Source organism: Grus americana, chromosome 3 (genome assembly GCF_028858705.1).
Source record: "Grus americana isolate bGruAme1 chromosome 3, bGruAme1.mat, whole genome shotgun sequence".
Classification (NCBI taxonomy): domain Eukaryota; kingdom Metazoa; phylum Chordata; class Aves; order Gruiformes; family Gruidae; genus Grus; species Grus americana.
Window position 1 is genome coordinate 87567153 of NC_072854.1, and position 25971 is coordinate 87593123.

Sequence of the window (25971 nt, forward strand, 5' to 3'; positions counted from 1 at the left end):
TTAAAATCAGTCTTTCACGACTGCACATTAGAAAACTGAAATTGTTGCCAAGACGAACACTACACTTAGATCACAATATGAATTAATGAGCTTGCTTTTCACCTTCATCTCCCCCTTCTTCAATGCTTTCCTCCCCCTCCCAAATAAATGAGCCATGTTCCTAATAAAGTGCTTGAAAGGAAGGCTGGGAAATTTAATAATAAAAAGCTCTCTGAAATTAAGTTTCTGGCAGTGCTTTAAAAAAGAAAATGTTATTACTTGGTCCTTTGCTTTTCCCCAAAGCAAATTTCAGTCCTTTGAGGACAGCACAAATATAAAGCAGATAATTTACAAACCTTTTATTCGGCAATTTGCCTGGTCCAAATAAGCAACTATAACAGGAATTGCCAACTGAGTATTTTAAAGATTCTAGTATAGGAAGAGAAACTGCATAGTGCAGAAGAAGAAAGTCTCTGTCTAAACTATCAAATACTAGACTTTCAATAGGGAGTAAATTGTTGAACATGTTAATTTTCATAGGAAATAGAAGGGAGCATTAAGAACTGAAAACCCAACAATAATTGTTGGAGTTCTTATCATATAATAAGTTTCCTAATCTCAGCTCTTTTGCATTTGCTGTATTGCAGATGACAAAGGGGAAAATACCAAGAGTTTGCCTTAAACTATTCAAGTCCAGAACTACAAATGAGCAGATATTTGGCAAAGCGAACCCAGACTTTTGCTTCTGCTCATGTCTTATCAAAAAGTTATCAAAATACTCTTGACAATTTAGAAAACTAAAAAATGTCACTTAAATTGTAAAAACTTAATTAGGAAAACAAAAGCAAGGCTAAATCTCTAATTTTGCAACAGCTAGAGTGTATTAAACTGCTTTTTACATAGCTCTCAAAGAACAGTGTATGAAAATCAGGGTCCATTGAATTCTCTAGGAATTTTCCTGTTGCGTCCATTGGGTCAGGACTGTGCTATAATGCAATACATAATTCTGTGGAATTATTTATCAAGGGACCTACAGGCTAGATTTTCACTTCCTCTCTCATAGTTAATAGTTGTACCATTTTGCATCATCATAAACATGTATCATTTTGCAAGATTCACGCTTTGTTCCTTAATCACTTTCAGTGACTATTTTGGACTACTTACCACCAAAAAGAAAAATGATTTTGTGCTCTGTCTTTCTACACGTCACATGCCTCAGACAGATGGTTGGTTCCACCACCCGAGTCAAAAGAAATAAAAGGCTGAAGTGTGTGGGAAAGCATCTCCCAGTGTAAAAATACTAGGATTTTTAAGCTGGTTTGTTTTGAGTAGAACCGTAAAATATCTTTGCAGGAAGAAAGTTGTTTATTTTTGCTTACTTTGTTACTCAAGGTGCATTGGTCACCTGAGGCATGTCTACTTGCCTTTCCAGGAACACTGCCATTTGTAGCCATATGCATATGTTGATTTCAGTATTTGCATTATATCCCATCCTCCTCTCCCTTCATTATAACCATCTTCCTTCTTCTAAAATATAGCATGGTACTTCAAAAAAATATACTAGAAAAGATGTATTCACAAAGCTTAAAAACAAACCCAAAATGAAAAGCCCAGTTAGAGACAGGTCCCCCAATTCAGAGATATTCAGAACTGGAGGTCTGGCATATGACAGCCTACATCGCATGGATACAGAAAGATTTGAAATATTTGGACACTGGTGTTTGACTAGGATAAAAATTGTGTAAACAGATGCTCTGGTTTGATGAATGAAACAGAACTGCTATTAGTCAAAAGAGTACCCTGCACACACCTGGAGCAATCTTTCTGGGTCAGTTTCAAGGTCCACAAGCTTCGATGAACTTGGCTATTCCTACCCTTTACTCTAAAAGTCATCAACCCAACACCTTCAACAAGAAACGAGCTTCTTCTCAACCAGAAGCTGAGAAAGAGGATGTCAGCTCATCCGTGCACATGTGCAATCCAGTCAGATAACACGTTCAAACTACAAAGCCTCACATGGACCATGCATAAATGGATGCAAGCCAGTGATTGAGTTGAACATCAAATACAGGATTATCCTTCTTCATAAAAAATTAATTCCACCAAACCAATGACTTCTATATCAAAAGGCACTAGATCATTCCTCTGAGCTTTAAAACCCTTTGGGGTTTTCTGTCAGTAGTAGCCTTCCACGAGACTGAAGGATGGTTGTAAGATGTATAAAAAGTTAGTGACTCCCTAGCGTCTGTCACACTGTGAAAGGCTGGCTACAAGCTTTTTAATCATACACACAAAAAACATGTGGCACAGCATATACTATAAGAAAAATTCAACCCCTTTCCAGCAGAGTTGCATAGTGCAGTCAGCAAGTCACTTCTAGCCTGCAAAACCTCCATATGTGGTTCCCAACAGAATTCATCAGCCACAGCGGTCATCAGCAGGACCCGCTGATTGCCTGGGCAGCGGCCGATACAGAGATGGCTTCAGCTGTTGACGGAGCAGGAATGAGCATCCAGGACCCAAAGACATGAAACATCGAGAACCACCTGCGCCAGTCCTTCCCATCGCTCTGCCCAGCGGCAGGAGGCCACCGCAAGATCTAACAGCCCGGGGCCTAAACAGAAGAACCGTACAGCTGTGCGCACACCAGCGGGTATAAATGCAGGAAAAGGAGAAGCTAAATCTCCTCTCATGACTTGTAAAAACTGTTTTCCCCTTCTGACCAGGGGACCTGGGGACTTAAAAGACCCTCTCCTCCATGTCACTCTGTGGTGGCATGATGCACAGCTCTGCTGCTCTCCTACATAGATCAGAGATGTGTCATCACACCTAAAGCAGAAGGTCGGTCCACTGTACTACTGCAAGACTTGTTTCATAACATTTCTACTATTAATTAACCAGTTTATGTATACAGCGAATTTACTCCACCAGTCACATAGCAGACATTGCTATAACCCAATTAAGACACAGAATATTCATGAAGTCATACAGGTACATCCAGAGATTACGTCCACAACGGTGCAGGACTGGCTCAGGAAAATACTTTCAACAGACAGTGAATATATGGATTGACATCTTCAGCTGGAGTAAGTTAGTGTTCCTCACCTAATGCCAGTAGTAAAATCCTTCAGTGCATAGTAACTGAGCATTTGGGCGTCCAGATTTCGCATGGGCTTATGATATTAACATACACACCCTGGTTAGCTTCCTTGTAAACTAAAAATGGGCACAGAAATTTCAGGATTGGACCTGGAGTTTCAGGCTGAAAACTCATTAGGTCTTGTGCAAGTTTAGATTTGGACAGATCAAAATGTTGCTAATGGCACCTTGATGTTTCCAGGCAGGGAGCTTGTAAGATTGTTTGGTTTTGACTGAGAAAAGTTGGGAAGAGGTATACATGTATCAGAACCAGAAAGCTGGCTCTACATCCATTTTGTAATTTGTGTGTTGCCTATACAACAACAGCAAAGCATTCAGGTAGATCAAAGGTACAAATTCTGGCATTTTTCACATGCTGAGAAAATTCTATTGGAAATTGTGTTTTTAAAGTGGCCAGGATTTTCAAAACTCTATGAATAACTTCTAAGCAGCTTCTTCCAAATCTAGAAGAAACAACTATGGATGAATAGCTATTCTTCAGCCACTACTTTAAATAAAATTCAAGGTTGAGACTATACAACTGAAACTTCAAAATACAGATTTTTAAAAACAAGTTATATATGCTAGAATTTAGGAGTTAAATTCAGGCATCACTTCAACCTTAACTACCAGATAGCTTCTGTGATATAATCATTAATGCAAAACAATACCTGTTTTATTCTTTAACTCTAAATCTTTTAATCAGATTCTGTACACAATGCTTAGCAATGAAATATGTGTAACTAATGTTACTTAAATATTCCATATAATCAATTTCTGTATTGATTTATCTTTCACATACAGAGCTTTGAAAAATACAAATAAAAGATTTTATCTGTGGAGCTGTCTCCAATAGTAAAGTTAAACGAAGAAATCTATGAAGGCTTATAGAAACCTCCTTTCCCCCTCAGGAAATGTCAGAAATCTGCCAGACAGCCTCTAAGTATAAGATTTTTGCATGTAGACTTCTGATTCAGCTGCAAATAAATTGCTACACCATGTTGCCAGACAACTCCCTGTCCTCTGAGAGCTACAGGAGGCTTAGAAACAAAACCTCACCTCCATGCTAAGCGTGCAAGTGCGGAATGGTTGAAAAGCGTCATCTTCTCCCTCGCGAGAGCAACAAGGAAAGGTCCTTCCATGCCAGCACTGCTGGCACGTTTAACGCTGCGGTGTGGCTGGAGGGATCCAGGTCTCACTTGCTTCTACAACCGCCTCATTCAGCAAGATCTGTTCGCACAGGCTGTTAGCTGTCTCCTGTCTTGCAAGCAACGTAAAGCAAAATCTCGCGCTTCTCAAACAGAATGGAAGACACACATTTTTCTGGCTTAGCTTAATTAAAGCAGCTCCCTCTGATAAAAGCACAGGCTCTGCCTTTAAAGGGTTAAATTATGCCACATAATAAAATTCGGTCTTGCCATGGATAGACGTACCTAAAGTTGTTGGGTTTTTTCTCATGAATGGGAATTGTATGTTTATACCAAGAGCAAAAAGAGCTCAGTAAAAACTGACAAAGTGTGTATAATCCTTGGATGAATTAGAAAAGCCAGAATTCATAAGCAACTCTGTGTAAGAAGGATTCCCAAGTGGAGAATCTCATCCTGAATGATGCTACTTTTCCGAGATGAAAGGGGAATAGAGAGAGATTATCCTTCTACATCTTATTCATATCTAGTGTAAAGTAAAGTGGTTTTTTTAAAAAAAAAAAAAAAAAAAAAACAAACCAAAAAACAGACCATGTAGCTTACAGATTCACTACTGCACTGAGCAGACAGTGCTGGGAGGAGAACTGCACCGCTTCTGAGAAGGAATCATTTACGGCTTTTAGCACCAAGGGGAAATACACAGTTTTCATGCCACCTTCCTGCGAGGGAATTAACAGGGACCTTCAGCTTTACTCAGCTGATTTTTCTCTCCTTAAAATGTCAGAAAATGGCCTTCTCTAGATTCAGAGTAAATCCTGAAGTCAATAACCAAATACAAATTCAGGCATCATACAGTAGACTCCATATTTCTGGAACCTGCTTCTGGTGTAATTCACAGGACTGATGGGAAGGCTTTGGGGTTTTTTGGAGGAAGAGCTGGATCTGGCCTTTCATGAACAACAGGATGCATTTCACCAGAGAAGACATGCCACTCTACCATACATCACCTGCTTTGACAACAGCAAAGAAGTCTGGGAGAAGCACTATTTGCTCTTATAGCATCATTTGAAGAATTGTCAACAGAAGGCAAGCAAGGCAACGTGCTGAGGGTATGGAAACAACCTCCAGGATACAGCTTTGAGGCTGATGTCTCTGAAGCAGGAGCACACTGCACACCGGGATGTACGTCCCAGTGCCGGGGAGGACAGCTGCCTCCTGGGTCTTTGTGTGTATCAGTGCCACTGCACGGGGTGGCCCTCTGCAGCTCAGCATCCTCCAACCACTGCACCCTTCCTTTCAGTGTTACTGCCTTACAAGGTTACATTTAGATTACAGACCTCAAACTAACCTGGAAAGTTAAATCCTCTGGAGAGCGAGTGTAAATAGGATTACCTGTAACTGCCAGTTCTCGCCCAGCCCCACCACCACGGCTCCTCTGACCTCTGCAGAGGAACAGAAATCACACAAGCAGAACAACAAAGGGCTTGGGGGTATTGTTACATTTTTTCTTCCCAGGAGGAAAGGAAGATAGAGGTAAGAGACACTACTTGTTAAAATTTTTTTCTGCCTGTTCACTTCTCTCTCTTCCGGCTAGTGGCATTTCACTGCTGCTGCTGACTGAGGTCTCTCACGTTTCCCCACAGAGGGGAAAGCACACGCGAGCCACTCTGGCAAAGACCACGCTCCCCTCGGACACTCACGCCCCTCACTCAGCTCAGTAGGGCTTTCCTCCTCAGCACCAGTTTTTGCCCTTGTCCCCGTCCTGCAGCAGGAGCAGGCCAGCCCAAGTCCTTCGCCTGTGGCGTGACAAAAATCAGTGCTGCTCACACGGCTGCTAAGTCACCAGGCAGCTCTACCTGGGAGCTTTCATCCCACACTGACTGCAGTTTTCATTGCCTTCCCGGCCCTGCAGACACCAGCACCGCAGAGGACTATACTTCTGCTAGTTCAAGCAATAATGGCGAGTTTCTGGATAAGCGGAACTGTAACACTTCAGGGTGAAAGAGGAAATTTTTAAACAGAAAGTGACTTCACCTGACTGCTTTGAGAGAGATAGTATACCCTTATGCTGTCAATTCCTACACTGATATCTACGGGAAAAACACCTCTTACAGTCCTTTGAGAGAGACCTGCAGAGACCACCAGAGAATGGCCGAAGTTAAACACCTCTAATTCCACTTTGCTTCTGCATCTCAGACTTCAGAAATGTTTGAGCTAGCCAGTTCAAGAGATGGACCTTAATCCAAAGTCTGGACCAAGTCCAAGCCCAGAGTAATGGTAGTAAAAAAACTCTGGGGTCCTTGGAATTTAGTGTTCAAAACATCCTAAAACATCCTAGTTGTGGTACTGGCACTGACAGATGCGTAATCCTCAGAAATCGTGATCTCTTCATTAGACGCAATCCTGCAGGAACTGAAGCTTTTCTCACCTGCATTTCAGCCAATATTTCTTTAAAATCTTTATACCCACATATAAAGTGGGGCTACTGTTTCAGAACTGCATCCATCTCGTACACTAACCAGCACTAAAGCCTTCTGCCCATAGAGTTTGCTTAGTATAACCCTGAATATCCTGACAATTCCCATATTACACTATAGGGCTATATACTTGCCTTTATATATCTCTTGGCTCCTGTTGTAAATGTAGGAACTTTCCTGTACTTTCCTGTAAATAATCCTTGTAGATAAAACAAAACAAAAGCCAAAAAAAGAGACAAAAGTAGCAGATAAATTATTATCTTCAATACAAACAGCTTAGGCACTGGGCTAGACTCATTTCTCCCAGACGATGGGAGATGCCCCTCTGATTAGATTCCAGTGTAGTAGGAAGTAGACAATTAGATGATGAGACAGCATCTCCCACTCTGGGCAGACTGAAATGTTTTAACTGTTTTTTAAACATAGTTTAATAATAAAAAAATCTTGGGTTTCAGTTTTTAAAACAATCTACTTAACTTTTAAGTGCAACTGAATTCCCCATACATTCCAGCACTTGGAAAACATTTCTTTGTCTTAATACACACCATCACACAGTGATAAGTGTAATTTCCCATGTGTTAGTGTTTATTCACATTTAATGCATATTTATGTTAAACTCCTCCCTCCTTTCCAATGAGTAAATTTTCTTTATAATTATGTCAACATCTTCTATATTATGGAGCATCTACACATAGATTATTTTGTTCTCAAAACATAAATAAGAATAATAACCTTCTTTGTGTAAAGATCACTACAATGATCGTGAATCTGTTGAAGAGTGAAGCATGAGCCATAGCGTGCATCCCTCTTGAATCCTATATAAGCTGTCAAAACTCTGATTTTTTAGCTCAGTTGGCTTAAAAACCCCCTACAATCAACCAAAAAAAACCCCCCAAAAAACCAAAACCCACTTTTTTTTAATTCATTCTCTTCTGTACATATAACCCAAGATGGCATCTGTCAGACAGAGACAGCTGGCAGCAAGGTTGCCTGTCTCTGTTTTGCAGATATTTGTAGTTGCCTGCTATTTGGAACAGTCCCCAGTCTTGTCTCACAGCAAGTCAGGTTGTGTACCCAGCTGGCATCAAGCCACAGCCATCACGGCAAACTGTGAAACACTCTGAAGAAGCAACAAATTTTCACAGAAAGAAAGAAAAAATGAAAAAAAAAAAAAAAAGGAGAAGCAACTGGACACTGAAGTGTAAAAAAAAACCCCAAAGTTTAAGGTACTCAGAATGAAAACCTCTTCAAGAAGTTCCTTCTCTACCCCTGGATTGCAGAATATCATCTGTTTTGAGATCATCTGTCCTTTCAGTGCGAGCATTACCAGCCTGCAGCTGGGAAAGCTGTCTAATCCCATCCTCCTGATTACATTAAGAGAATTTATGGCAGGTTCTTGAGCTCTTACCTGATTCTAATCAGATTACTTCAATAATAACTTCTTTAGGACACTCAGAACTGCACAGGACTCTGAATGAGCGAAAATAATTTTGAAGTAATGCACTTTTGAGGGAACAATTTCAACTAATCTCATACTCTGCTGAACTCCTAATTAGCTTTTACTGTGTTAACACACAGTAAGGAGATGCAGAAATTACTATAGGCATATTGATTCATCAGCCTATTGGGCAACAATTGGGGTGATGAAAATGTAAGTTGATGAAAATGTAAGTTCTGCACCCCGGAGAGCGCGCCCAGGTGGCACGTGCCTGCCCACCACCAAGCCAAACCGCAGAGACCGTCCACAGGGACTGCCGAGAAGGTCACAGTGGGTCCTCAGCACCAGCTGCACTGATGTGTGTGCACAGAAACATTCGGTAGGAACAGGGAAAGAAACCCTGTACTAGAGCATCCTGGATTTAATAAGCGCTTCGTGCATTAGCGGCAAAGCCACAAACGATTTGAGCAGGCCTTCACCAAAATGCCATTATCTAAGCAAAGGCAGCCATCGAAGGGACAGGAGTCATTCAGAAATCACAGGAAAGAGGGCAGAGGGCCATGAGAACTGCAGTGCTGACAGATAATGAAGAGAAAATTCAAAGTGAAAACAAAATTCAAATTCCAGTCCTCATATTTGGCCATGTTTTGAGCAGCAGCTGCTGACACTCGCTTGCAACACAGGGGAAGGCTAATTTTAAACAAGAAACTTCCAAGACTATGCAACACTTCCTAGGAACTTTCGCTATTTTGCAACGTGTAAATCAGAATTATAAATAAGATGTGCTGTTGGTACCCTGGACTGTTGTTTTCATGGGCCATCAAACTGTCTGCATCTGTACCTTTACTTACTGATTCACTTGTCACCTGTCTGAACAGAAAACAGCTTAAAAACTTTGATTTAATAGAGAGAGTAAAAGGAAACATAAACTAGCACACTATGAAAATGCCTTATAAAGCACGTGTTATAAACCTCTTCGTTTATTGCTTAAGGGATGGCAGCAGGCGTCACATGTCCTGAAGCTGGTGAAGAACCACTTCTTCTCTGCAAAGTTCATCAGCAATGTCTGACTCCAAACATGAACATGGTTCATTAGCTATTTAGTCTAAAATCCTCAAACTTGGACTTAGTCTGAGAATGAGAGTGCAGGGCAGAGACACGACAAAGACATTATCACTCATTTGAGAAAATGCTTTGAACTGGAGGCAGAATCTCAAAGCTAGATCATGACTTTGGTACCTAATAACTGCTCTAATATTAAAATGTTAGTTAATGTGGTTTGTTAGTTGGTTTTGGTTGGGCTCGACTTATGTCTTTTTACTGACTCTTTCTCTTCTGCCATAAGATTAGAGTGAGATAGGGACATAATTTCTATGGGACACTGCTCTGGCCCCACTTTGGGGATGCTGCAGAATGAATATTTCTGGATTCTGAAAGCATCAGTTGTAACTCAGAGTCGCAGAATTACAGTGGAAGGCCACCTCAGTTTGCTTTTGTAGGTATTCCACTCCCACGCCATCAGTTTTAGTCTTTTGCTACAGGTAGTAATAGTAAATTTCAACTCTCGTCAACGACCTTTTCAACCAGCACATTTCCAATATAAATCTTGAAATCCTCCCTATGTTGATGGCCATTTTGGGAGACTATGGGAGCATTTCTTCTAACCAGTGAGACCTATTCCATAAATGTCCCTTTGCCCACCAGTCTCAAACAGTGCTGCACACCCATCTGGCCTTCCCCTTCTTCCCCATCTCCTTCCTCACATTTCTCCCAACAGAGTCCAAACCGCACTATGAGATCTAATTTTGGCAACTGAACTTTTAAGCTACTTGTAGCACTAAAGCCAGACTATCCCGTGTGCCCCACAAAACTTTTCCAGAATCATTTCTTCCACTCCGTCATCCAAGCTATAGACAGGAGTCTGAGACAGACGGTAGGTATTTTCTTTTTTTACATGAATTACTACCGATGTTTAAATTGCACATCATGTTCTCTCTACAATAGACATTGTTGTAGCTCCTCTAGCTGTTTCCTGGTCATGCTTTTTCAGAACATAACACCCCTGTGGTACTTCACAAGTGGCTCTGCAGCTTCAGCTGAATTTTGCACATGCATCCTGCAAAGGCAATCGCAGGCAGTGCATACGGGATGCCCACACCAAAACTACCTCGCAGCAAGGGGAAAAGGCCAGTTGCATCTCTAACTTCCAATACACATCTGAAGTATCCTGTTTAATTTTGAGCTTTTACCTCATTGTCACTACACTGTGCATCTTTAAACTTTATGAGACCTTAATACCATTCTGGCTCCAGAAATCTTAAAGGATTACTAAATGCTGCTGTGGTACTACCTTGCCTAACTTGAAGAGAGCACCGTTTTTCGAATTTTCTAATGGATCAGAGTCAGGAAAGACATAATCATAGTTACCAAAAGATATAAAATGACACAAAATGAGTCATTCCTTAGTCCCAAACTGCTTGACATTTACAAAATTGGCCTGATTTAAAAGGGGGAAAAAAATTACCTTGAAGCTAATTAAGCTCACAGAGTTATTAGCCTGGGGCTCACTGAAGAATGGTAATACGCTCGTTAATTCCTAAGATGGCAAAATAGTCAAGGTGCAGAACACAGTCCCAAAATCCTCTGCCCCCCATTTCTGTTTAAACTGCTCAATGTTTATCAGCTGCCTGTCTGCCCAGCCTTCAACACACCGCTTGCTGCAAAACCCAAAAGGGGATTGGGGCATTACACAGCTTCACCTTAACCTGGCCTGGCTGGAAGCTGTACCGGGAGCAATCTCACCACTGGAATTTTTTGACAAATTCCCAGAAAGGCTCCAGGAAACACCCTGGACTTGTTTTAAAGAGCAGAGAGCGTATAGTAAGACTGCCCCAGCGCAGGACTTCTCAGCTGTTGTATGTCTGTGTCTGCACTTTCGACACCAGACCAGGATCTAATTTGCCTGCTTTCCAAAAGGCTGGGGAGAAACGGCACTTGCAGTAACACCATGATTAAGCAACCAAAAAAATCACAGATTTTTGCCATTTTCCTTGAAAAGGAAACAAGTGAAGAAAGCTATTAAAAATGGCAAGGATTTTTCTGTGAGTAACAAAGCCGACACACCTGTTATTTGGCTATTGATTCATAATAGTTCACTTGGACAACATTTTCAATCTGTCCTATTAATCATAAAGGCCAAAAATTTGCATCAAGCAAGAAACATAAATCAAGCTAGCTGAACTTGCCTGTCAGTGGGCAGGAGATGATCCTTAGCTCTATATTTTATTATTACTGTGCAGGGAGCAGGTACACACATTTCTCTCACAGCTCTTGAGTGTGTGTCCCACATGGCTAACCCAAGACACAGGTCCAAGAAACTGAGCACTAAATATCTGAGAACTCTCAATAAAAACAGAATTGGCAAAAATGACACTTTATTGCTGCTGACTGACACTTATAACCCCAGAGATGGAGCACAAATTGCTGAAAACACCAGAGTGGTGAGCAGGGCACGATGAAAACACTTTATTCGACCAGCCTCTGTGGAAGGGCAAAAATAAACCAATAAATAGAAAATTCTTCACTTGATGACAGGTTACCTCCTGCCCCTGACTGAGTCCACAAGCTAGTCTAGCTTTTATTGTATAAGCACAGAAAACATGTATCGGATAGGTTGACAAAAGTTTGCTTACTGTTTTGTCACAGTGCTTCAAATGGTATCAGATCATGTTTTCTTCCCAATATTCATTACTTAATTACCCACAGATTTTCAGTACATTCAACAGTATGTGTTAAAAAAAAAATTATTTCAAACTAAAATTGCTATTATAGCCTTTGTTTAAAAAAGAAAAAACAATTAAGGAAAGAGAGTGACAACGACTTATAATATACTGCAATTGTACATCTTATGATCAGATATTGCCTGTTAGGAATACACTCATTTAAAAGGGTGGCACTTTTTCAGCTGCCAAGCATATGTGTGCACAAAAGGGAGTGCTGAATGCTCCCAGGAATTTAATGTTTCTTCTCTACTCTCAGATAGAGACAATCTGCAAGAGCATCCACCTTTGTCATTTCCATGCTGTAAGAACGCTAATTAGAGAGGAGTCCAACCGGAAGTCCAAATCCACATTTTCTTCTTTGGATGTGGGAGTAAGTTCCCAGTTACAACTTTTCTTGTCCTCTGTGAGAATTAGAATTTCAACACTAAAAGCTATCGTTTCTCGAGTGCAGAACAGCTTGAAAGCCATTTCCACACTCTGACCCAGGTGTTTTGGCAGACACCCTTACCTACCTGCCATTCGGAGCTATCACGCAACTTCCACTGAAATGCCAAATCAGAATTATTCAAAATTAGCTTAATGCCCTCTTTTCCTAGACTAGGACTATGTCCCCCCAAAAAGTATGTGATCTCATTACAGGACTTCTGTGCCTATAAGATTTTCTGAATGAATTATCCCTGATTAAGGTGTGATTTAGCGTGCAAACTGCCAGAGGCATCTGAAAAGCCCCGTTTCCTTCAATATTCAAAACAAAATTAACCTTGAGTTCAGGTGAGCAGCAAAGATACTTTCTTCAAATGCAGAAATGGTTTATTACATCTTTTCTCTCTAGTGTATTACTGCTTCCTAGACTAGTTCATAACTTGTTTTTCACAAAGCTGTCTGTAGTTTGTCTTATACTCAAAGATTCCCCTCACCCTTCTCCTACCCCCTCCCACTGCATTTCCTGAGCATTCACCTGTCAAACAGAGACTATCACAACACTTTGCCTCTACTCTCTTTTCAGCTAAAAATCACTCACTGTTTCACAATTTCTTCGAAGTCGGTGCCAGCGCTCTGTCTCACATTCCTGACCTCTCTGCGCCGTACACGCAGCCCAAACCCACACGACGCCGATGCCATACGGCTGCAAGGCTGCATGGTGCGTCTGTGTGTGCGTCAAGGGGGAGGAAGAAGAATTAAGGTAGTTTATTGCCTTTTTCACCCACTTGGAAAATGAATGACAATATTCTAAAAGCTGACATGATAATGTGAGCAAACGACAATCATATAAAACCAGCTCACAGAAAAAAGACTGGATTTTCTATTAACCACTTGAAACATTCTCCAGTGGTAGCAGAAGAGAAGACCTCTGCTAGGGAGACAATAACGTAAGCTGCAACTCTGCCTCCAACAAATGATATTGTTCCATATTGCTACATAACTCTCTAGGTTAAGATATGACAGTCCAAAGTAGCGACTAGAGCACGTCGCAGTGCCACACAAGCAATGTGTCCCCAAGTGCATTTTTGGGACTGTGCTGGTGCCATGACTGCAAAACGGGCTGCTGTTCTCAGGCACTACAGAAGGAAAGGAGCAGGCAATGTTTCATCTGAAGGGACCACGTCGTTTTGTCACCCAAGCCAGGGGTTAGCATAGCACAGGTTCAATTTCTGTTTTGGTAAAAAAAAGATTAATTGCAAATTGGGATTACTGTACCTACCATCCATGTAAGGATAAAAGACATAAAAAACAGCTCAGCAAATAATCTGCCAAATTAGATTACAGAGATAAATTGTCTATAGATTATCCTCATCAAGATATATGACAGCTGTAAAATCTTTTTGTAGCAGAAATTCAGGTTACTAAACCCTCCAAAAAAAGCCTATCGTTGCTGGCTGTGTATCATACCAGGCTAGCTTTTGGTTGTGACAGGCTGGAAACACAGCAGACAGCTTTCATTTTGAAAAATCCCATTGTTATAGCAACCTCTTTTCAAATGTATCAGCATATAGTAATATACAAAATTCCACCTAATTACTTGCAGTGCCTTGGGCCCAGGTTCTGAGAGGGCAGCTGCAGCAAACTCACACCCTCGTGCCCGGAGGTGACGGAGGACACACCGAACAGAGTACGCCCACCCGCGCATTCAACAGCTTCATCATTCAAACTCTGGCACAGATTATGAGAACCAAAGCAGAACCGTAGAGACCCAAGAAAGCTCATTGTCAAAATGATCATTTCTTTAAAAGGTAGATCTTTCCAGCAGAACCCTCGATCAAACGATATAGGCCATGAAATGGACAACAGACTTCCAAAACTCAGAGAATCTACAGATATGATAGTGTATTTTCCCACAAATGAATGTCCTGCTTTCTTAATGCACAGAAACAGCAGCCGCTTCCAAATGTTTTCAGTACCGAAATTTCAAATCAGTATTTCAGGCAGTCTTTAATCATTTTTGTCGTATTTAAAACATTGCATTACTCTCCTTATCTGTTTTGTTATGAGAAATAGGGTATAAAGGGTACCAGGATGCAATAGGTCCTTCAATCAATAAAGAACTATGTTCTTTAAATCAGTACATGCACTTTGCTTAGCCTTTTATGTCTCAACATGTTTTTTTTTTTTTGTACTGCAAATCACAGTAAAACAAAGCATTTTGTCTGACCTAATGAGATTAATGAGCAGCAAATTCCAGTACTTCTAAGTAATTATTAAAGAAAAACCCTTCCTTGACTCAGACATCTCCTTTAGCACTAGGAATTCAAGTTTTCCCTGCTTATGCAGATGTTCTTCACCTGAATTTCCACCATAGCATGGCAGCAGCCAGCAGCTGGTCTCCTGTCTGGAGTATGTTGCTTTGAATGCAGCCACTAGTGAACCACACACCCTAAATCTGACGCAAATAGAGTCTTGAGATATAAGGAGTCATAAAGGAGATTTGATGAGCTTTAACTGCAGCTGAATGCTACACGAGGAACATACTCTGCAATAACATGTACATTGTATGGATCCTATTTGCTTCCTCGTGATAAAGTGGCAACTTAAGCTGCGAAAATTACCGTCATCCATCTCACCCCATGCATTCATACGCTTGGGAAGTGTAAGCGAATATGCAGCTACGTGTTTTGGAAACAAAATATCTCTCCTAAGTTTAAAAAAAGGAATACTTCAATGCATTTCACAAGAAATGATCGGGCAACGCATGGAGGCCTGGCATGAGTCCAGCCCATCAAAACCCATCAAATCTGCTTCACAGACACTGAACTCCCCTGCCTTGCAGGCCAGAATCAGATCCACGGTACAAAGGTCCAACACCTCTGAAGTCAAATGGACGGAATTTATTCCTTAAGTCAAAATTTTCTTTATTATAAGCTGCAAAGGCACCTCCTTTTTGCGATTTTTATGTGTGCTGACAGTATTTGTTCTCTTTCCTCCCACCGGATCTCACTGATCTCACAGTGTGTTTATACAAACCTTGATGTGTGAGGAGTACATGGGCATATGTTCTGTAATACGGATTTTTTTATTTTTATATATATACACACACACAGACACACAGAGTTTATTTGAACTTAAATAAACTCAACTCCCCCAAAAGCATTGCATACCATGAGAAAATTGTGTGTTCTGCAAAACAGCGCTTGTGAGTTTTAAAGACTGTTTAGTTAAAATTGTCTTTTGACTTCAAGGAATATTTCTTTATGGTTTTCCTTGAAATATGACACATATTGGCATCATATATGTCACATTTCCTTATTCTGCATTACTAGTTCTTTATACACTTCTATCATATTTCTATTTACATGATACCTCTTTAAATCTAACAGTTTCTTCACCCATTTGTTGCTTTACCTTTAATGTTATAATCAAATTTTAATTTTCTACCTCTGGATCCTTTCTTTATCTACTTTGCCACAGAGACCATAATCCCACATTATTAATTATCTCACAGTGATATTGAAGAATTTATTGCTGCCAATGTAATATGTAAAAACTAATTGATTTTCATAAAGATATGTCTGAATCCATCAGCTGAAAATTTGGTCTGATTTTTGTAGGATATTGTCCTGGTTTCAGTTAAGATGGAGTTAATTTTCTTCCTAGCAGCTGGTACAGTGCTGTGGTTTGGATTTAGGATGAGAATAACGTTGATAACACACAGATGTTTAGCTGTTGCCAAGGAGTCAAGGACTTGTCAGCTTCTCATACTAGCCTGGCAGCAAGAAGGCTGGTGGTGCACAAGATCCTGGGAGGCGACACAGCCAGGACAGCTGACCCAAACTGGCCAAAGGGATATTCCATACCATATGACATCATAACTAGTGGTTGGTCAGGAGGTGGTTTGGCTCAAGAACTAGCTGAGCATCAGGTCCGGGTGGTGAGCATTTGTGCTGTACATCACTTCTTTCAAATTATTATTATCATCATCATCATCTTCCTTTTCTATCCTATTAAACTGTCTTTATCTCAACCCATGAGTTTTACCTTTTTTTTTTTCTTTTCAATTCTCTCCCCCATCCCACAGCAGGGGGGATAGAGCAAACAGCTGTGGGGTTGTTTTAGCTGCCGGCCGGATTAAACCACGACAGACATTAACTCCTCAAAACTCTTACAATCCCAGTGTCTACACCTGATTATAACATGGCAGTGCAACCTGCTCCTGTAAATCTACAAGCAGGAAGAGATTCCAAAATTTTACTCTAATAGACGCTATAGTCTCTGGATATTGCTTTGTAAGCCAAAACTGGATTACTGAGACATCATGTGACTTCAGAGGTCCAGGGACTAGCTGCAATGCTTTCATTTGTCAGATGGGATAGAAATTTCAAGATGGCTTTGCCTAGAACGACTGACAAGATATTTAGAAAATTAAAGAAATAAAAGAAGGCTTCAAGGAAGACACAATTTCTCATTCTAACGGCCTGCGTGTACTAGCTTTGCTTACAAAATGAAAAGTATGCAGCCCAACACCTACTTTTTAATTAGTCTCCCTTGAATTTTTCTTGTATTATATGAACAATTCCTGATTGTTCATATAACGATGAAGTTTCCTCCAAAGTTTCTCAAACACTAACGATACGAGGAAGCTTATTATTCCCATTTTACAAGTGAGAAGACTGAGGAAGTAAGATTACATGTGATCTCACATCTCAAGAAAACTCTGACGTGTCTGCCTGTTGTGCAGGCGCTGCCCAGAGCCCACGGTGCGCATCCCTGTCCCTGCGCCTGGCCACTTCGGGGACCGTGGGACGACAGCAGCCCTGCTGCCCCAGTGGTAAAGGGAAAGGCTGGCTCGTGTGAATCCTGCAACCACACGCAGAACTATGAATGTTTCAGTTAAAAGAAAGAAGCATCTGTTTCATCAATAGAGAAACTGCAGAAGGAAGTGGCAAAAATGAACAAACGGAGGGTAAGGAAATGATCTGTGTCACAGCTAAATACTCTTTGAGGGGAACACCCAGAGGAGGGAGAACCCACAGGGAAATTGTGGAGAAACGTTAATCAAGAGTCCAAAGCGTCAGGGTGAGCAAGACACAAAGCGGTGCATGTAACAACTTTTAAAAGGTTCAGCGCCTGGGCATAGTACCACAAATTAGAAAATCAAATAAAAACAGTGAAGGAGAAATTATTTTCTGTTTTTCTGTGTCTGCAAAGTAAGCACAGAAATCTGCGTTAAAAATAAGGCTAAGTGATCTGTGAGAGGTGAGAGGGGAAAAAAAAATAGAATCAGACTTCAGTACCATGCCACTTTATACATTGATATACACAGAAAAATCTTGGCAGACAGAGCTACCATAGTTTCCTCAGGACCACTGAGGGACCTGGCAAACCAGCAGGAATATCGCCAGGACAGGTTGTCCCTGCCAGCTACCAGGCGTAGTGATTCAACACAGGCTGTCAATTAAAATTTTATATCACATTTTCTATCATCATATCAGCAGGTCGGAACTGATATCCAACATTAAGACCCAAAAAAAAAGTTTTTAATTATTCTGAATTAACTGAGAGATACTGTTTATATAAGATTTATTAAAAGACTTTAAACAGAAAATTGGAGGAGGAGAAGGGAGGGAAAAGGAGCTGTTCAACTTTAACTTGCCCACTACCTTTTTTGATTTTGGAAATATATACCATATAATTACATGAAAATATTTCAGTGAGCTGTTCTTGTACACAGATACTACATGTAACACATTTTGTGAATGATTTAGTGTAAATAAGTAGTAGCAATATTTCTCTTTGAGGATACCAGAAAGTGTCTTCAGATACTGCAGAGGCCAAGAGACTTCGAACTCTATACTCGTCACCCCCCCTCAGATCTCAAAGCCTGCTGCCCAGTTCCCTGGGTACAGGAGCACAAGGGATGCCTCCAAGGCCCAGTGCCTGGGAAAAAGATAGGTAGTTCCTAAAAAGCCAGACTACTCTGAAGAGTTTGCCTCCTAAAGGTGGCAATATCGGCAAGATCAGGCTCAGCAAGTAGAGACAAGCCTCCCAAGGCCAAAGGAGACCCCACTCCCGGTCTCTGACTCACAGAATCATAGAATCGTTTGGATTGGAAGAGACCTCAAAGATCACCTAGTTCCAACCCCCCTGCCATGGGCAGGGACACCCTCCAGCAGACCAGGTTGCCCAAAGCCCCATCCAACCTGGCCTTGAACACTTCTAGGGATGGGGCCTCCACAACCTCTGTGGGCAACCTGTGCCAGTGCCTCACCACCCTCACAGTGAAGAACTTTTCCTAATATCTAATCTAAATCTACCCTTCTTCAGCTTGATTACTGGGGCAGGACTGACCCCAAACAGGCAAAGGCAACAGGAAAAGACATCCCATTCCCCCCCCACCACCACCAGGGATGACAGGGAACCTTCAAAAGCAGCTTTGGATAATTAAGGGTGGGCTGAACAAAACATTTTGTCCTCATAGGACATCAGAAGGGTATGAACACTGGTATGATCTTTGTGAGGACAGAAAGAGAAGGATGGAAGTGGAAAAGATAAAATTACTGCCAAAAAAATCTCTCCTGGCTCCTTATCCCCCCATGTATTCATAGCAGTATTGCAGGGTCACAGAAGTTCGAAGCTTTCTGAAGCTAGAAAATGAATGTTGTTGAAAATTTACATTTAATAACTGGAGGAAAGAAATGGCAGAATGACTGCCAGCACTCACTGGGTAGGGCTGACAAGTTGTTTTAAATTGCTTTTCACCAGCACTATCAGTTGAACAGACCTGTGCCAAGACGCCAGGAAAAGCTATTAGTATAATAGCATGTTTATGCATTTTAGAGCGGTAATGGGAGGTATTGCAAGAGGGATTGACATTAATGTGAAGAAACTCAGAAGAAAGGAAGAAAAAAGGCATGTAGATGAATTCAGAAGACTGAGTGGAAATAGAAAACTGCACAGATTAGCAAGTTAGATCATACCCAAACAAAATATCCACCATTGAGACTAACGGCCAATAAAAATATCCCAACAGAAAGACACAGATTCATTGAAACATAACACATATTGTAAACCATTAGTAGCAAAGTCACTCTTTGAGGATACCAAAAAGTATCTTTAGACACTAGAGGAACCAAGAGACTTTGAAGTCTTTCCATTTTTTATCTTATAATTCATGTCTTTTAGACTGTCATGCAACTGCAAAGTTTTTGGGAAACAGCAGTGATAATCTTGAAAGCCACAACAGGATGAACAGAAATGATATCATAAAAAGGAAGGAACATTCTTCATTCATTTTCTTAACTTCATCTTTGCTTTTGACTGACATATTGCTCAAGTGTGTACTAAGAATCAGTATTTATATATTGAAAAGCAACTAAACTGAAATATTTCAAATTTCAAAGAGCTTGGATTCTAGACCTAACAGTATTTTAACAAACTAATAGTGTTCAATTGCGACACTCCACCTCTTTTGGAAAACACAATTCAGTGGAAAAAGAGTTATATGTTTTTGTTATCCAAATGACTTCCAGTGGAACAAGAAAGCAACAGGAAGACCTGCAGAAGAATCTGCTCAGAAATTAATAAAGTGAATAAAGTGTGTGGAATTCAAGGACCTGCTCTAACTAGTCCTGAAAAAAAGAACCCAAAAAGCAGGCATTCTTGAATTAAAAAAAAAAAATCATAATTTCTGCAAATTTTACCTTCTTGTGGCTTTCCCTATTAATAAAGGAAACAATAGCAAGAAAATGAGTTGGGACTCCCCATGCACACCAGATTGTGTTCAGAAGACAAACCGAATTAAATTGTAACAAAAATCCAGACCAAATCAGATGAACTATTCAAAATTTCAGTTTTGCAACACCAACACCTCTTTAGTGCTGTTTAAGGCTCTAGAGAGAAAACAGTATCTGAACTTACAACAGCTACCAACTTTAAATAGAATATTTAATAGAAATGTTAAATAGAAGCAGGAAGAAGGACGAATACAGAGTGTTAGACAATAACCAGCTTCACCCATGGTGAAATAATGTACTACAACAAGTTATTGGTAATCAGTTACAGAAGTGTAATAAATCTAGCTCATTTCTACTGACACCTCATTATAGAATTACTTTCTAGAAAACTGATAGTACACAATATATTGTACAAAAATGTAAATAAAGTCCCAACTGACACACAAAAAAGGATGCAGAAAGACAGAATATCTCAAGTTTCTTAAGCCCTTAAAATAAATTTCTGAATATTTCCAGTCTATTCAGAATTTTATTCAGCTTTTAAACAGACCTTTAACATTCAGGTCTTTGTTAGCACATATGGTTTTTAGTATGTGTCAGCACCTTTGGTATGTAAAAATCACCCTGCATTATGTTTTACCACGTATTTCACAGTGCTTTGTTCCTTGCACACAAATAGAACTGTGTTTCTGAAAACTCTCTAGACACATGCTGCACTTTTTGCAACCTATTTTCTGCAAAGATCTGCCCTCAAACTAGGCAGCACTCTCTCTTGACCACGTAATGAATATGAGAATGTTAGGACACGCTCGGAAGTTATTTATGCCCAATACCTTTTTTTTGTCTGGTACGTAAATCATTCTTCACGTGAAAGTACATAAGGCAATTACATTGCCACGTGCTGAAGGCAGAAAAACAGCACACAGAATAACAAATAGCTGAAAGAGGGTATTTAAATAGGCATGCAAAGTATGCTATGCGCATTAAAGAACATATGAAGAGAAATATAATCCCATTGTAGCAGAACCTACAGGATGGTAGGATTGCAGTAGTATGGTCTGCCCAGAGACCTAGAACCTTACATTTGCCAAACAACAAAACAAAATAATAAATTTTGGCCAAAATAATAAATTTTCAACAATACAGTGAAACAAAGAGATGGCAGTTGAGATAATATCAGAAACTGCATCTCAACAGCTGTAGCAGTTCTTTAAAGAAAAGGAAGATGATTGAAGACTAAACACAGAGCTATGACTAAACAACGTCCTCCTTCATTAAGCTGGCATCATTTCAGATAAACTCTGCTGACCACAATACATTACTCAATAGGGATATTCCAGTTTTTGTACATCACAAATTATTTCTGAACTAGTATTTTCACCATGTAACTTACAGCTGGCCTCTGCAATCAATGGGAAAATCAGACTTGCACAACAAATACACAATATTTTCTTCTTTCTGATCCCCAAACTGCCCCTAAACACTCCTTGGCCTGCCTCCCTCCCAAATGGCAGTGAAATACGAAGAACAAAACCAATTTCATCACTGTGGGCCCACACCTCTATGAAACGGTCCATGCTGGGAAAGAGACCAGAACGGTTTGTGGTCTGTGCTGCTGGATCACAACCTCGCTTTGCAAACCGAGGAGCTGGCTCAGGACTCGCGGTGTTTCTCCTGCCAGAAGAGTCCGTGTAAAATCAGGATATCCTGAGCAAGGCTGCACCCAGGAGAGGGCTCTCTTGGCCGGACCGCGGGGCAGAGCAGATCCGGGCACAGCAAAGCGTCAGGCAGCAGGTACAACAGAGCACAAGGCAGCCCCTGCAGAAAGGCCCCCCCGTGCCGCGGGCAGCCCCTCGCGCGCTGCTTGGACTTGGTACAACGCAAACGCTTCGCGTGACTTCTGCCTATGACTGCCAGCGTTGGCTGGCCATGGATAGCTCTGGCATCTTTTCACCAGTGCAGCACTTGTACGTCAGCCCCTTTCACTGCTGTTAACTAGGATTTCCTGGAAATAATTTTTTCTTTTTCTACCTATACTGTTTTGCTCCTGGAATGAATATTAGGAAGCAAGCACAGAACAATATTTGATAGACAGTCTGTCAGGCCGACCTACACCAATTCTTTCAATAACACATAAAGCCTGTTTTATAATGGGAATGCTAAGACAATTATGACTACAGCAGCTCAGACTATGATGCTGTAATGTAAAAGTAACTGCCATTAGAGTAATTTGAAAGATACCAAGAGAGGAAAGGAGGAGGGGAGGGGAAAAAAAAGAAAAAAAAAAAGCTTTCAGGATTTTTTAGATGTTGCTACTGTAATGCCCTTTCTTTGAAGAAAAAAAAAAAAAAATAGCACGCAGTACCATTCCCTGCTGACTCTAAAGCACAGCGACTGCGAGCATGGCTCACAATTACGGCAAACTCCGAAACCTGTCAGTCAAGGAACCGAGCTGTTAATGCCAAACAAAACCGCAGATTTACACCTGGGAAAAGAAGCTATAATGTAAGAAATACATTTTCTTTGCTCTCATTTATAACGGTAGTGGGGGAACTAACTACAGGGGGTACTTAGCATATTTACAAGACACTACAGGAGGTTTTTAGCATATTTACAAGCAACAATGGCATAATTTTACATGCAGAAGTTTAAATATTGTAAAATTTGCTCTGTCTCTAGCTTTTGTGATTTAAGGCATCTGTATCTACACCTCAAGTTGAAATTTTCAAATCAAATAATTTCTATAATGAAAACTCCATGCTCTACTAACTTGTCACGCTCACAGAGATCTTGCTATGAATTCTCCAATATCAACAGGGCTTTTTGTTTTGGAGTTTCTTTTTATTTTATTTTATGCTTTATTTAAAAAGGGGAAAGAGAAGAGCATTGTAATGCTTCCAAATAACGTGGGATTTTATTTTTAGACTTTGTTTTAGTTTGCAACAGTAAAATGTGCTGACACTAAAGATGCGTGCAGTATCTTCAGACAGTCGCGTCCTGTTAAGCACCACTAAACACTGGCATGCGGGGCCCTACCTCTTTCACAGGGTAAGAGTAAGAAATCAGTACATTTTCTATCCTGCTCTTTGGTCTTGGAAAGGATACCTGGAGGTGGATAGAAGGAACAGGGTACATGCCAGGAACGGTCTGTGTCTGGTACAAACTAGGTTGGGTGCAAAATCCAGACTGGGCCTGGCCCAAATGGGAATTTGTTTTATTTCCATCCTCCAGCCCTGGGGGAGCCCGGGGAAGGGAGCGCACACGCCGTGGGCTCGCTGGAAACGACAACGCTCTGTGCCATTTGCACGGCAGCTGAACAGAGATGGGGCTGAGGGGTGCGCTGCTGGTGAGACCGGCCAAAGCCGCCTCTTCGGTCATATTCATCTTATATTTTACTATTTGAAAAGTAAATCCTAGGTTACATAAATACAGATCACAGCACCCCTGATCTTGTGTTTGAGTTAAGAAATCCAAGGATCTAAGTAAGGACCATGTGCTTGATCTAAGGAAGGGGCATTGTGTAATGTGTGAGCGCAGTGACATACAGAAGACATCTTTTAGACAGACTGAAGGACCAGTCTGGTAGTTTCCCTTATAGGAACAGCACCTACAGGAGCCAGGGCAGTCAGTAACATATCCTCACTGCCATATTACAGGCTACAAGCTTTCATAACCTTCATCTATGACATGTGACTACAGCCTGTGGATAAAAATCAGCTGCATTCCTTCTCTCTCACTGCATTTTAACACATTTACTTGCAGCAAGACTTGCAACAAGCATAAAAGGAAAGATCAGACGTGGGACAGATTCTTCCCCACCCGGATTTAGGAACACAGCTGAGGCACCTCACATAGAAATGTCACCCAGAGCTCTCCCTTGATGGGTACTCATGTCCCAAGAGTAATTCAGCCCACCCAAAATCAGCTTCAATAACAAAAAACAAAGCCAGAATTACCAATTGTTTGAAATTGCCACTAATTAAACACGAAAACATAATATTGTAGTAGTTGGGGGGGTTTAGGCATTATTGGCTTTTACCACTTTATAGTGCATTTACATTTTTTATAAAATTCTGGATCTCAATCTATACATAAAATTTCCCTCAATTTTTCCCTTAAGTCTAATAAAAATTCATTAAATATTCATGCAACTCAGGGAAATTTCCCAATTACGTATGGTTGGACATAGACTGTAATTTATAATACTCACAAAATATGTTCATTCAAGGTCTTCAGTAATCATAATGCCAAAAGAAAATCCAAATTTTCCATATTTGTGGTTGTTTCATAAAAAGCAATGATTTAACATCCTAGATGCAGTAAGACACCACGGAAGATAAAACCAGAAGCAGCTTTAATTTTAGCTTAATTATGGCTCACCTCTGAAGGAAGGTGATGAAAAAGAGAGGAGAGGCTCAGAGGTTAGAAACACTGGAGCTTAACATAGACTCATATTCTGGTCTTCTCTGAAAACCTATTTGAACAAGACACTGCTTGTGACAAAACCGAGGGGCAATGCACACCGGCTCGCCCCCTCACGCCAGCTGGAAGCAGCCTGTGTGCCCGCTCGCAGCCCTCCAGCTGCCTCTTGCCATGCTCCCAGCATCTTTCATGTGAAACCCAACACTCCCCTGAAAGACAGGACTTTGTCCATTCCCACCTTACATCACTCATAACAATACTGTAAAAATGATGGGCCAAACTCTGCCATTACTTAATTCTGATTACGCCCATTTCATTAAATGAAGGCAGAATCAAGTCATGGCACTGTATTCGTAGATTATCTAGCTGTATATATAGGAAGGAGGGGTTTAGTATCCAATGTTAAGGCACTAAATTAGATGTTTGGGTTACCTGATTCCATAAAGTCAATAAAAAGAGGCACGTATGTAATGCAGATGTTTTGATTTCTCTGTGGAAGTCCCAATTAAAGAACCTAAGCTAACTTTGAGACCTGAGATTGCATGGCCTGCGGGACCCCTGGCCCAACACACAGATGCACGCACAGGCACACTCCTACTGAAAGCAACTGTGGTTGCAAAATAGGACTTTGCCTCTAAAAATCAAGATGTTGCTATTTTGTTGTGTCTGATGCAATTGCTGCTGCTGTTGCACCATGGTGGGAGCTGCACTTCTTCGAGCAACTATTTGTCACTGCTCTGCTTTCCTTTCTTCTTCTTACGTATATGACTGTGTGCTGATCCACAAACCCGAATAACTGGGAGCTCATGAAAACCGATCACCTCCAGTGCCTGAACAACCATCATAAATAACTTGGATTTAGACCCTGTTGCAAAGTAACAAGACTGCCAAGTATTAAGCCAATAATTAACTAGCTGAGTTTAAAAGTAGTCACTCTTCGACATAATAAATTGTAACTGGTGGAAATTGAGCCAAAGTCCACCTCTAATAAGAGATATATTATACTGCCATAATTGTAACTGTTCGATACAACTCGAAGTGTGACAGTTAAGTATCCCTGAGTAGATAAATTCAGCTATCATCTGGATTATTTACTACTGTAGTGTGTATCACTATGGTACTGTCCACATTACTTGCCTTTACTGTGCATACATTTCGTATTCAATGAAAACACATATTTATGAAATGATTAAGTGATGCAGGATATCTAAGGCCCCTTTCACAGTATAATACTTTGATAGCATATGGCCTGACATATAATTATTTTACTCTATGATTTATTTGTATGCTGAAAACTAAAAATATTTAGAAAGCTGACATCTGAATTGTGAATAATGGACTGTAAGAATCTGGCATGATTGCTATTTTATTCAGGAAACTACTGTTATACACAGCCTTGTCTCAGTCATGTTGCTCCACTGCTAT

The 25971-nt window shown here is 40.6% G+C and overlaps 1 protein-coding gene across 6 annotated transcripts in view; it reads right to left on the bottom strand.

The window, feature by feature from the left end:
- Positions 1–25971, bottom strand: part of SMYD3 (SET and MYND domain containing 3) — a 425811-nt gene that overhangs the window by 222176 nt on the left and 177664 nt on the right. The window contains exon 1 of one of the 6 annotated variants that reach the window (XM_054818823.1): positions 4177–4321. The exons of the other annotated variants lie outside the window; for them this stretch is intronic. Within the exon in view, the coding sequence (XP_054674798.1) occupies positions 4177–4182 (6 nt within the window). The 5' untranslated portion in view covers positions 4183–4321. Of the gene's footprint in view, positions 1–4176; positions 4322–25971 lie in introns of those variants that run through there. 6 annotated transcript variants of the gene reach the window in all.